This window comes from Dicentrarchus labrax, unplaced genomic scaffold (genome assembly GCF_905237075.1).
Source record: "Dicentrarchus labrax unplaced genomic scaffold, dlabrax2021, whole genome shotgun sequence".
In the NCBI taxonomy this organism is placed as follows: Eukaryota; Metazoa; Chordata; class Actinopteri; family Moronidae; genus Dicentrarchus; species Dicentrarchus labrax.
This window is the reverse complement of record NW_026136702.1, coordinates 13,315,212-13,328,730: the sequence shown is the minus strand read 5'-3', so window position 1 is coordinate 13,328,730 and position 13,519 is coordinate 13,315,212. Positions and strand designations below refer to the sequence as shown.

The 13,519-nt window shown below is 39.7% G+C and overlaps 1 protein-coding gene across 1 annotated transcript in view; it reads left to right on the top strand.

Annotated features, from left to right (window-relative positions):
* The window catches only part of neurl1ab (neuralized E3 ubiquitin protein ligase 1Ab), a 30,948-nt gene that overhangs the window by 3,185 nt on the left and 14,244 nt on the right, over positions 1-13,519 (top strand). The window contains exons 2-3 of the mRNA XM_051375557.1: positions 2,310-2,551; positions 3,527-3,848. Coding sequence (XP_051231517.1) covers positions 2,310-2,551; positions 3,527-3,848 — 564 coding nt within the window. The remainder of the gene's footprint in view (positions 1-2,309; positions 2,552-3,526; positions 3,849-13,519) is intronic.

Sequence of the window (13,519 nt, the reverse complement as noted above, 5' to 3'; positions counted from 1 at the left end):
TGCTACGCTATTTGCAGATAGCCTGTGAGGTGTTGCTTCTGTTTTCAGACCTTACAGGAAATACTCTATTCAGTCTTGGGCCTGGTCATTGATGGAGTACAATACAGTCCTGTTTTGTTTTCCTGAAGACATCACGTCTAACATGACATCATGGATGCAATATGGTTGAAGGATTTGTTATGACTTCATTTAAGACCACTGTTGTGCACAGAGCACAATTCGACATTGTTCTGCAGGGACAAGAGCATGCGAAGAGCTTAACAAATACACTGTACTGAGCCCAGAACACTTGGCAGAGCCTCTCTGATTGTGATATGAAAGGAAACACTCTTTCTAGTTTAACCTCAACATATTATACATTTTTAACATCCATGGAGGGAAATCATCCACCGCTCAAGCCCAGTGGTGTTATAACAGACCTAGTTTCAAAAGTCACATGACTAGTGATCGTCAAGCCTGACTGTCTTAATTGATTGGTCTCCAGGGTACACAATAAACCTCTTGACCCTCCAAGGTCACTCAAAGGAAACAAGAATATCTCTCTTTCAGCAATGGTAATGGTATTTCTCTCACAGACAAATAGAAGCAGCTCCTACACAGTCTTCCAAATTTAGGTGTGAAAATACGTGCAGTTCTCAAGGACGAAGAAGTGTTAATTAGGCCTAAATTATTTATTTGGCTTCCAGTCTTGGCACATTGACTGGATTTTATGGCACTTTAAGACTGTTAAATGTCATTGTAGAGAAGACTCAAGAACTGTAGTGCAGGAAACTGTAACAAATCTCTTGATGAGATGATATTTGTACATGTTACCAATTCTTAATAATCCTGCCTTACATTTAACGAGAACCCAGTTTCTGTGAGAAAATGCATTCTCCACAACACCACAGTGACCTTGGCATTGTGCTTTGAAGAGAAATGTCGAAACAGAAATGGGGAGAGCTGGTACTAATGAAAGGGAGTGAGTGCAATATCAGGCTCATGATGACTGTGAGCATAAAACCCAACAGAGAGATGTGATGTGAAAAAAATATGTTTTGCTCTATTATGAGTTACTGTAAGTGGGAGCAGTCATGATTCACACATGTTCACATGGGAAAAAAGTCCAAAACTCTGCTGCATATTGTGAGTCAGATGTTCTCCTTTGGGTCTGCTCTTATTTTGCCACTTCCTCTGACCAGCTAAGCACAATAAATGTCACTTAATCTCATTTAGTGGCAGCTATTTTGTATGTATCCTTTTACATTTTTTTCATTTAAGGCAGGTAGTGACTCTCAGGCATAAATATTGTGATTCATGTTAAAACATGAAGCACAGTTGGAAAGAAGATGGATGGACGTAACAGCCATGCCTCGCTATTATGAGAGTAGCTTTGAATATGCTGTATCAGTCAGCTGAAAATAAAGCTACACATCAAGAACTTGCATTCTGTTGCGCTAATTTAGCTGTTAGGGATGCTATATGACGTTAGAGCACATTACATGTGAGGTAATCATTTGTGTTTTCTTTAACCTTCATCTCCTCTCTACTGATTATTGTACAGTGTGTTCCAGCACGGTCAGAAACAAATTGGTTTAAAATCTGGCAAGATGTAGAATAGCAAAAAGTGAAATTACTCTTTACTGAAATTGGAGCATGCACTTCTCACAGCTGCATTGTTCTGCTTAATTACATAACCAAGGGAGCAATTCTGTCCTTGCACAGAATTTCTTTTCCATCCAAGGACATTTTTGCATGTAATTTACCTTGCGCATTGTTCTCTAATGTCTGCAGCAGTTGTGTGTTTGCAATGTGCTACCTTGAAGCATAATCCAAGTATTAGATTCTATTAATGTATTTTTGCTTGATTGGATGTTACAGGAGCTTGTAACATATGTATGAGGAAGTTATATGTGACAGCAGATCGCAACCTGGAGTTCACCTTATGATGTCATTATATAATTTAAAGGGAAGCCTGCTGTGGTACGGACTATCTAATCTAATCTTCTAATTTAACCTAAAGTGTGGGTATTTTACTGTAAATTATAGGAATGTAATATATATTGCAAGAAGGTTAAATCGCAATATACGTGAGGGATTCAAATTGTGGTATGCATTGTTTTCCACTGTTTATACCCTACGTCAGAAATAATAATATATTTTTTTAATTTGATAAATAAAATAAGAGAAAAACCCAGTGTTTTTGTATCAAATTGTGTTTTGTTACACCCCTTGGTAAATCGTCCCCAAAGAAGAATTTATTCAGTAATGTATTTTCTGCTTCCCACCTGTGGACCAAACTAAGCAAGCACTTTTCTTTCTCCACGTAGATTCTCTGAACGGGCCGTTTCCTGCCACATCCCACAGATGCCACCACAAGCCCAAGCGTTGCCTGCCCATCCAACCATGTGGGAGTTTGTCCTCTTTCCCGCTGCTCTTCCACCCCAGCACCAAGGGCTCGCAGATCGTCATGGACATCTCCCAGAGGACCGTCAAGAGACAGGCCAGCTTCTGTAATGCCATCACATTCAGCAACAGGCCTATAGCTGTGTTCGAGCAAGTTCGGCTAAAGGTAAAAAAAAAAAAAATACACTAGCTGTATACTACTTATTCTCATTCTGATAATGTTTTGTGAGATTGATTTTAAATGTTGGGAAATTACAATAAGAGGTCAAATGAAAAATCCCAGTGTGCTGCATGCTAAATATCACTGGGTTGAAAATTGACCCAGTTTGGATACACTCTCCCAGTATGTTTTTATTTTCCTTCTCCCTCCCTGTCTGTCTGTCTCTCTCTCTTCATCCCCCTTCTTTGCTCCCTTGTTTTGATTTTCTCTCTCTGCTCTTGTGTGGGCCAAAGCAGCAGCAGCTTAGAACAAGTTTCCACTTCACCTATCAGGCCATCTATGTCTCGAAAGTGAGAGAGCAGGGCAAGCATTGCCATGTGAGGAATACTGTTATCTGGCACGGTAAATGCAAAGTAAATAGAGGTTTGAAATAAGACAAAAATCGTTTGCAGGTGATAAACATACCAAGGTAACTGGTCGTAGTTTGCTTAAAAGAGAGTTTTAGCCACACTGATGGCACTATGGATGGCCATGTTGGTGTGTGTTGGTCCAGACTAGAATTTCTCAGCTACTATTGGATGAATGTGAATGAAATTTCTTAACTGACATTGAAGTCCCCCCCCCCCAGGATGAAACTTAAAGCTCCACCATCAGGTCGAAATGTTGATCTACTTTGTTTTACGACCAAATATCTGCAAAACAAATGATATTCACACTTTGGGTTAATGTTAATTACAAAATGTTAGAATGCTAACATGCTAAAATAAGATAAAGAACATGGTAATTATTAATTGTATTACCATACACAAACTACAGATTAATTATATGCAGCATGTTAGCATTGTTATTCAGTCGTGTTAATGTACTACTATTAGCACTAGCATGGGATCTTTTTAGCTCATAATTCATACAACAAACAGAGAAGAAAATGTAAAGATTCATTTTAAAGTTGATCCTTCATTATAAACATGTATTCTCCAGATCACTAAAAAGCAGTGCTGCTGGAGCGGTGCTCTGCGGCTGGGTTTTACAACCAAAGACCCATCGAGGATCAACCCGGACACTTTGCCGAAGTACGCCTGCCCAGACCTGGTCTCCCAGAGCGGCTTCTGGGCAAAGGCCCTACCAGAGGAGCTCTCCAATGAGGGGAACATCATCTCCTTCTGGGTGGACAAGAAGGGCCGGGTGTTTTACCGCATCAATGACTCCAGCCCAATGCTATTCTTCAGCGGTGTACATGTTTCTGAACCTCTGTGGGCTCTCATAGACATCTATGGCCTCACAAGGGGGGTCCAGCTGCTAGGTGAGTCATGCATTCAGAACCAGGTCCTTTCTGTGAAATGATGTTCTAATTGGAAATTTTATTTATTTTTGGACTTCAAACTGCAAGCATAAGTGGCCCAAATCTGTTTTTTGTTTTTTTTCTCATATGTGACTCAGATCAGCACAAATCACCCAGAATAAAATTTTTTTCAATTCTAATTTGGGTCACTTTCATATGTGATCCAAATTAGATACAAGTCAGATTTTTTGTATTGTGACCTCAGTGTAAACGGTCATATCAGAATTCATGTGACCTTTACATCACTCTAGATCTACATTCATCATGCGGGGCTGTGACCTGTTAAAACTGGAATCTGATATGGGCCATATTAAAAAAAGCAATGTGAACAGCCAAACAAAAAACAAAAACATCTGAGCAATAAATCAGAATTGAGTGCTAATTCTTGAAGTGTGAATGCAGCCTTAGAGATTTTTAGCCATACGATGAATATCTCAACAACTGTCAGATGGATTTCCATGAAATGTGGTACAGACATTCATGGTCCCCAGAGGAAGAATCCTAATGACTTTGGTGATCCTCTGAATTTTAATTTTCCAATATTTTGCAATACAACACAAGACAATACCATTTTCAGCATGCTAAGCTAAGATGGTAAACATAGAAAACATTATACTGCTAAACATCAGCATATTTGCATTAACCTTTAGCTCAAAGCACTGCTGTGTCTTAAGTACAGGCTCACAGAGCTGCAAGGCTGTTACTTTTTACTATAATGCTTCACCGCTGGAAAAGATTCTGCATCTGATGTTTTTTCAATGTGAATGTTAAAAGGTGATGTTACACACAGCTGCTCTGCTTTTCCCACACCCACAAAATAGCTCAGTGGAAAAAGATGGTGGGAGATTAGTTAGATTGTATAGTTACCACGGTTGTTAGTATCAAAGAAATGTCCCTAAAGGGGGAATTTCAAAATGTCTGAAACCCTCTAACAAGTTCTCCGTGCTGTTTAAAGGGTCATTACATCAAAGAAATTAAGAGTAAACAGGTCCCCCCAATCATTAACAGCAGTTTTTCACCGCACTGAATCATCTCAAGAATGTTTGGATTGTAGATTCAAATGCATTTATGAAACACATCATGTACTGAAAACAGCTGTTTCCAATTTTTTAAACAATACAAAACTATGCAAAATAGATAAATAGGAATCATTGTAGACGCCTCAGTACGTATTTATAACCATTTCCAAGAATCGCACAGCCTCTCTCCAAAGAATAGAGGCTGTCAGCACCGTTAATAAAAATAGAAGAGGCTCCCATATTGTGTAGATAGTGCCATTTAACCTCATTTCTTGCGGTGTGGTTGACAGCGAGAAGCATGCTATCTCGTGATGGGCTGTTTGGTATCCAGCGGCAGAGTGCGACTATCTGGGGTTCACTGGCCTCTCGGTGCTGACCAGCACACAGCTCTTGTCGAAGAACAAGAGGAGTGTGTTGGTCATCCCAAGAGGACAGACAAGAGGAGGGATGATGTCAGGTAATGACATGTGTCGGGTGTTTTTTCCAAGACAATCAAACCAGTGGAATGTCTCACTCTTTGGATCCAAGTCTGAATTGAACTTCAAGTGACATGTTATCACCATGCAATCGCCCCTAATACAGATTCATATGTTTAAATGAGAGGACTCTTCACCAAACGTTACGGGTTAATAGCGTTTTACAATGAAAGTAAATTAATTGTAATTTCTGCATGTGAATGAGGCCAGCAGCCCCTAAATCCCACTGTTTCTACTTTGGTTTTCCCACATCGATCACCTTCATCCCCACATTGAAGGCTTAAACCAAAAAGCCTCAGCCCTCAGTCAGCTGAAGGATCACTTGGCTATCAGCTTTCCGCTATAGCCCGAGAGCGTCACTACTCGAGAGCATGGTATATCTCAAAAGCCCAGTATTGTCTCGGCAGTTGGCTGCAGTTCAACAAACACTTAGTCTCTGAAATATGGGCGGACACATCAAAGTCTGGTGCTGTGAACTGGCACATGTGCATATTTTCCTTTAACAGAAGGGTGCATTTTGATTCTTAATGATGCTTACGCTAGGGTCTGAAATTAATGCTGCACCAGCTGATAAATTAAGCCACATTTCACCTGTTGTGGGCTTGTTATCACACAAGCTGTCCAGGTGGGAATTACAGATCTGCTGCAGTTGTTATTTTTTTTCCACAGGAGACAAATGGAGCGTGGAGCTGTGAATAAGCTCTGTGGAGTGTAGAAAATGGCTTTGGTTAGGTGACCTTGATTTGGCTTTTGAGATAAATGCTCAAGACAGTAAGAATATAATAGAAAATAAGTTGTGATAAACCTGTTGTCTAAGTCAGTGATATAATCTGTTTTAAGAGCTTCATGTGTATTAAAGGGCCACGTGACCAATGTTACATATAAAGATCTACTTGTCACTAAGAGAACTGCAGTACTGTGAGACAGTTGTATAAAGTCTTAAGTGGCTTCGAAAAGGAGCTTATTAAAACAGTACTCCACTGCATGGAAATCACAAAAAAATATCAAAATTGATGCAGAACTAGAGATATCATCTTATTTATACCATGCATTCTGCATCAAAGGCTGCATTACAAACTGTGTGGGGTTTGAAACAGACTGTACAGGGAAAAGTCGTGTTTGTGACTCCGCTGGCTCCCGGCTAATCGCGCAGTGTCTGTGGAGCTGAGGCGGGTTGAATGAAGCCTGATTACTGAACCTGTGACACCACCCACCCATCACTCAAAGCAGCCATGCCTTTGATTATGCATAACTTTAAGCCTTAATATAATTTATACAGGTGAGTTATATAAAAATTCCGCCCTGTACAGTTATCATGAAAGGGGAAATTTAGCTATAGAGACTAAAATAGTTTTTTGTACCAGGCTGTAAAGTTTGGTTTTTAATATGGAGTCTTTTGGAGATTGACTCACTTCTGTAGACAGTCTCAAGTGGACGATCGGGGAACTGCAGTTTTTGTTACTTCTGTGTTGCTTTTATTTGCCAGCCACTGAGGTTGCTGCTTGGTTAGAACGATATGGACATTTAGCAGGAAGGAAAGGTTTAATGAGAGATGTATTGAATTGAATTATGGTAATTGTAGGAGGCGCTGTTTCTGGAGTTTGGCCCAAAAGTTAGATTTCATGACAACTTCAATTTATTTTTTTCTCTGTCTCTTATGATCCCCAAACTTTATGACAGTACAGTAGTGCAACATCACTGTGTTCCCCTTTGAGTTTATATTGAGAAAATAAATATGTATGAACCATTGTCTCTCTTAGCTGAACCGTTCTGTGACCTCATTCCTGACACAGCCGTCAGCTCAGACCAATCAACCTTCACTCTCTCTTATTTTAAGACCCATGTAGTGAGCACATCCTTTCAGTGAATAGCTTCCTCGCCTTTAATATTTAATGGATTAATTATGAATGTGTCCCTGTTCACATGTCAGCACACATAACCCTAACTGTCACAAATCTTTTTGTGAAACACCACCTGAGAATAAACATCTCCTGAAGACAGTGTTACCGACACAATGCGTCATAGCTATTCTGATGAAATCTTTTGGTAATTTTTCCTGAACCAATGGTGTCTGTGATCCTTCCAGTAGGTGACTATTTCAATAAAACGAAACCTCTAAATTTCATTCTGAATCGACAATAAAGCTGCATTATTGTCCAAGCCATTTTGTCCAAGCCAAGTTGATTTTTTTGTCATTCAGTAGCAGTAACCTACTGTGAAAGTGAACCAGGTTTTTTTTTTAGCCTGTGGATAATCCACATCAAACACATGCTACGCAGGGTTCTCATACTGTTGTTTCCGTTTGATCCTTTACAACCTTACATGCTGTTTTAAGGAATTCATCAAAGCCGCTATCCATCACTGCCTTTTCACCTGTCTCTCTGCTGCCAAACAGTCGTGCTGCTATCTGGTTTGATTCTGATGTTTAAGGATCTTTTCAAGAGCGGTGTTGTTTCCTCTCTAAGCTGTTATCAAGGGAGTGCAGTTCAGCAGCTAGCCACCCATGCAAGGAGTCAAAGGTGATCCTGAGATCAGTGAGACAGCTTGAAAGCTGAGATGGTGTTGCGTAAGAGAGGAAGCTAAATTAATCTGCTGAAATCAAACTGAGCCTCAGGGGTTGTCCAGACCAACAATGCTGCCCATGCAATTTAAGAAAGATCTGTTACATCACCACACTTGTCCTACTCACGCAGCTATCAATAAAAACTAAAGTGCCTTGCTTGGGTTTTGTGTAGAACGGCCTGTGCTGTTGAGGATCTGCACCGCTACGCTGAGACACATTAGCTCTTAGAGGGACTTATAAAAGGTTTCCTCAAGTGTATAATATGTCTCTAGCAACTGTGTTGTCAGTTTGTCAGCTGTATTTTCACAGATGTGTCTGTTTACTATTTTTCTCCGAGCACTACCTTAAGAAAGCTCGGCTTTAGATACAACTTCATTTCCTAATAGATATTTTAAAAATGTGAAGTTCGAAAGGTTAGTTTTCTTTTCTTTTTTTAGAAGTTTACTTTGCAGCATTTCGAGTTTTGTCAAGTTTGTTTGAGAAGCTTCGGAAATCAGGTCACAAAAAACTTGCAAGTGTTTTTCAGTTTTATTTCCCCGAAGCGGAACACATATGGGAATGCTATACCTTTCTGCACGACAAAAAGTAACAGTGCTCCCTTTACACATGTATGGCTGCAGTCTTAACTGAATGTGTTTGTTTATGGGACAACTCCCGAGAGACCACACAGCATCCACCGTTTTGTACAGGTATGATGGATTCCTTCCAAGTTAGATAAGCGGAGCGACTCAAAGGCATCTTTTGATGGATGCAAGATGCTCTACTGGGGGTTTGTTTACTAGAGGTAGATGAGTCACTTAATCACTGACAGAATGGTAGTGATCCGTGAGACCGGCGTCAGCTAACATCATCTGCAACCTGTCTCTCTAGTCATTAGAGAAGAATTCAAAATGGCTGCCAGACTGTCAAGAGGCTGAATACCTCTCAGGTGATTAAGAGGAGGGTGTTGACATCAATCATCTCTGTACACAGCATTGCGATGCATTAGACCTGTAGAGCATCATAGTGGGGAAAACCTCCTGCTGTATGATTTTCATGCTTACTAACATTCTGAGAGACATCACTAACATTTCCACCTCAGAGAACAGAGTGAAAAGTTTTGACAGAAGCTGCAGGAATCCCATGAATTAAGCTTTTTTTGCCATGTTAGTGGCATGGCTCTTTGGATCGCAACGCTTTTCTGTTTGTCTGTCTGAACAAATATCGATTTCCATGAAATTTTGGTAGAGACATGGTCTCCAGAGGATGAATGGTTCCTTTACATCTAGCGCCACCAGCAGGTCAAAGGTTTCACTTTTCCTGTGAAATATCGCAATATCTATATAGATATATTGAGAATGAGAGAATGAATTGTGACTTTTGGTACCATGACTTTTTCTATTGCGCCACCATGTGGTTTTATGTGAAATGTCACAACAGGTATTGGATTGCATGAAATATGACACAAACGTTTTTGTCATTTGTCAACTATTGACATTCACATCATCCTCAGCAGCAAAACATCAGCATTAGGGCTGCAACTAATTATTATTTTTATATCAATTAATCTGTTGTTAATTGTTTTAATTATTTGATTCAATTAGTGAAAAAATACCCATCATAATCATAAAGTCTAAGGTAATGACATCAAACTGCTCATTTTCTCTGAACTTCTCCAAAACCCCCAGATACTTAGTTTACTATAAAATATGATAAATAAAAGCTGGAACTGGGAAATATTTGGGATTTTTTGTTGAAAAACGATTTAAAATGAATCCATCACTAAAATAGTCATTATTTTTCGGTCGAACGACTAATCAATTAATCAGCAATCAGTTAATAGCATAGTTGAAATAAGCATTAACTCAAAGAGCCGCTGTGCCTAAGTGCAGCTAGTGTGTCTGTCCCAAAAAGGAGACTCTCAGTCTAGTTTTAAATTCATTGGTGCTCATTTGCAACATTTGTTATCATATGAATCTCATGTTATTCAAATTACAACTGAAACTACCTGTTGACAATTGAAGATCGCTGTACCTCTGACTCAAACCTGTTTTGTCGACAGATAAAGAGATTGCGTGGAAATGTTAAAAAGCTCTGTGCTGCACAAACATGTTGAATTGTCTGAACCTGATTGTGCTGTACTTTCCTTTCTTTGTGTCTATTTTTGTCTGTGTTCACACAGTGCGCCTAACGCTCACGCTCACTTGTTAGAGATCTCACGTATTGTTTCACTTGTCAACACAGATTATGGGGACTTTCACAGGGTTTTGATTTGTGGATGAAATGGTTTTAAATATAGAGAGGTCAGATAGGTGCAACCTGATACCAGTGGCCAGATATACAGTGTAGTGGAAGCCTGGAAACAATGCAGGTAAAAATGTCTCACAACAAAATGTAAACTATAAGAAATCCAATACTTACAAAACTTTAAATTCAGTTTCATACTGTATCTTTAATTGTGTTATTATTCTGTGTAGGTGTGGTCCTCACCTGTTTCCACAGTGCTTCATGAGGGAGCAGTACTCTTTTGTTAAGATTGATGAAGACATGCAAAAGGCCTAAAGGGTCTGATTACCCTGAAGTACTGCAAATGAATGTTGTACTAATACGTTCGATTTCTGGTCTGCTGCTTACAGCCAAATCCTCCAAAAACAATAAACTGGAAATTCAGGATGGTAATAACAATATGCAAAGTCATCAGTCAAAAGTCAGTTTCCTGCCAAAGGCAAACAGCAGACAGTAAGGGAGAAAGGCAAAGAGAGATGCTAAATGTCTCCATATTATAAACATTTAGTAATTTCCTTGAGCTGAATTCTTTTGGCAGAATTAGACTAAAATCATGAATCATACTACCGCCTGTCGCTCTTTTTTCCCTCTAGATGTCTCTTTCCTTAGACGTTCCCTCTCTGTATGCTGATCACACCAATAAATCAAATGAAAAGTGATCTTTTTTCGAGGGACTGGACATTTAAACCTGATTATAGTCACATTAAGATTTTGCAAGACTAAGCACCCGGTCCCAAGTTCTCCTCTTTTGGAAATTACTGAAGCCTGCAACTTATGTTCAGGTCAAGGGAACCCATTAGAGCCATGTTGATACCTTTTTTGGGTAAAAATCATAAGGCTAGAGATGATTGTGGTCCAAGGCTGTGGTAACCTTTTCCATTTCTCAGTAGGTACATTGTCCATCTTTGCTTTCCCACCATGTTTTAAGGTGTGACCAGCTCCTCGGCAATCAGCCAATCCCTGGTACCTTCCCAAGGGCAGCACTGATATAATAGCTTTACATGCTGAATATTAACAATATCGTATCTATTTCATTCAGGAAAAATTGGCTATTGCCACCAGGTCGGATTCAGTCAGTTTCCCCTTGAAATCAATGAAAGGAGGCGGTAGAAACACTTCCTCTTTTGTCCACAGGGGTGGCCAGAATAAACAAAAAAAGGAAAGTTCCTTGTTGCTAAAATCACATGATTTTTGAGGGAAACCTTCAATGTTTTCATTGCTAAATGGGATGCTTTTGGAATCAAATTTGGAATTTCTGGTAGTAGTTTCACTTTGATTGGCATCTGCAGCTGCACACTTTGCAAAATATCCTGATAATGCTGCACGGATAAGTAATTATAGTGCATGAGTCTACTAACTGCCAAACAATGTACTACGGAGATTAGAGTGTAGTATTTATATATGGTGTGGAATTGGGATGCAGATAACCTAGATAACCTAAATTCCAGTGCAAAGGAACTCTAGCATAGATGACCTGTGATGCGTTTGTTAAAATAAAAGAATAATTTCTATAGCTTGGTATAATACAAAGCTACAATGTGAACAAATATTTGAAAGCTAAAAAGATATCAGATGTGTAATACAGTCATGAAAATAGAAGAGAAGGATATGAATAAAGTGTTCATCACAAAAAACATTCACAATTACAGCCGACGTCACCTTGCCCAAGATAATAAGCCTTCTTGAAAATCTGCAGTACATTGGCTGTAATCAACAAGACAAAACTGTTGGATGAAGGAAACCATGGTAACGGTGCCTCTGGGGCTGGTGTGAGTCAAGAACAGAGCAGGATGCCAAGAAATGACTTTAAAACATAGAAAATAACTGAGAGATTCACAGACTCAGTGAAATATCATCTTTGCCATGGCATTTAGCACGTGGGCTAAAAGAAATAAACTTCTAAAGCCAGCATGTATCATGGTGACTTAACTCGGTATGTGGACGAATGTGTGTATATATATATATTTATTTTTTATTTATTATTATTATTATTTCTCATTTGGACACTTCTTATAACTGAAGACAGTTAGGATGAAATGAGAGGCCTACTAGAAACTAAAATGTTGGAGGACTGTCCTTTGACCCAACATCTGCCAGCATGTACACATCAAGATCTGAGTCTATGTATTTATAAGAGCTCTGTTTCAAGTGATCTCAGTGCTTGGAATTTATTTGATTTGTTGAACCAAAATAAATGCCGCTGGACAGGCTATTGTGCCTCAGCTGGGATTTAATCGGCCCAGATGGAATCGAACAGATTTGTGGAGAAATCAAAATAGAAATCGTAATGGAGCCCGTCAGGTTTGGATCCTGGGAGCCGGACTGTACAAGGGGAAGCCTTCAGAGGGGAGGCTAATCACTTTCAGATGACCAGAGTCTAGTCCCAGTGAAGACGTTAATGTGTATTCTCTGTGTATTGGTGTGCAAATGTATCCATCTGTGTAGTTTTCATAGAGATTCTCTTGATATAGTTTTGACCAAAACAAAGAGATTAATCTATAATTGGAGAAATGTGTTTGAGATCAGACTAAAACAGCAAAGACGCCTCATCAACCAATGGACACTCAAGACAAGTGTTCTTCAAAGCAGGGCTGTGTGAATGTTCATGCTGTAAAACGCAGGGACACTTAGTTAGTTCAAAAGTGGCTTTTAACTGAACACTGTGCCCTTGTGACATCCCTGAAGTGTTGTTGTCAGTGCTGCCATTTGTCACCTCCACGTGTCCCATTTTCTTTCCACGATCACGATCCAAACTCAAAAACATCTGGCACTAAACCAGAGACTTGACTTGATCTCTCAAAAGCGCCACATATGTGGCTCCTATTGCACATGGCATCAAAGATACTCAAACTGTTGGGCTTCTTCCCTGTATCGATATCGTAGCACTCCAGCCTTGCTTCACATTCGTATACTTGTGCCATTATCTGGACCAGGATATCACTCCTTAAAAGCTCATCAACACAGATTATTTTTTTAACTTATTTTTTTGATAAGCGAAAGCCCTTCTCTCTCCTTTTTGGGACAGACACACAACACCCCCCTCAATCTCCCTTCTCATGACAGATGACTTCACTCACTCATTCTAGACAGAGCCCTGGATAGGCCCCCTAGGCATGCATACTTGGGGCAAATCCCCAAACACACACATACACACGCGCACACAATTGGTGCAGCTGACCTTGTATAGAGGTTGCAGCTTCACTAAAACCAAAAGCCTCCTAATCCTGTTCCACCGGGCCAAGGAATAAACTGAACCCTCCCTTGTATAACTCAGTACCATGCAATTGTCTGACTGAAAGCTGTTCAAGA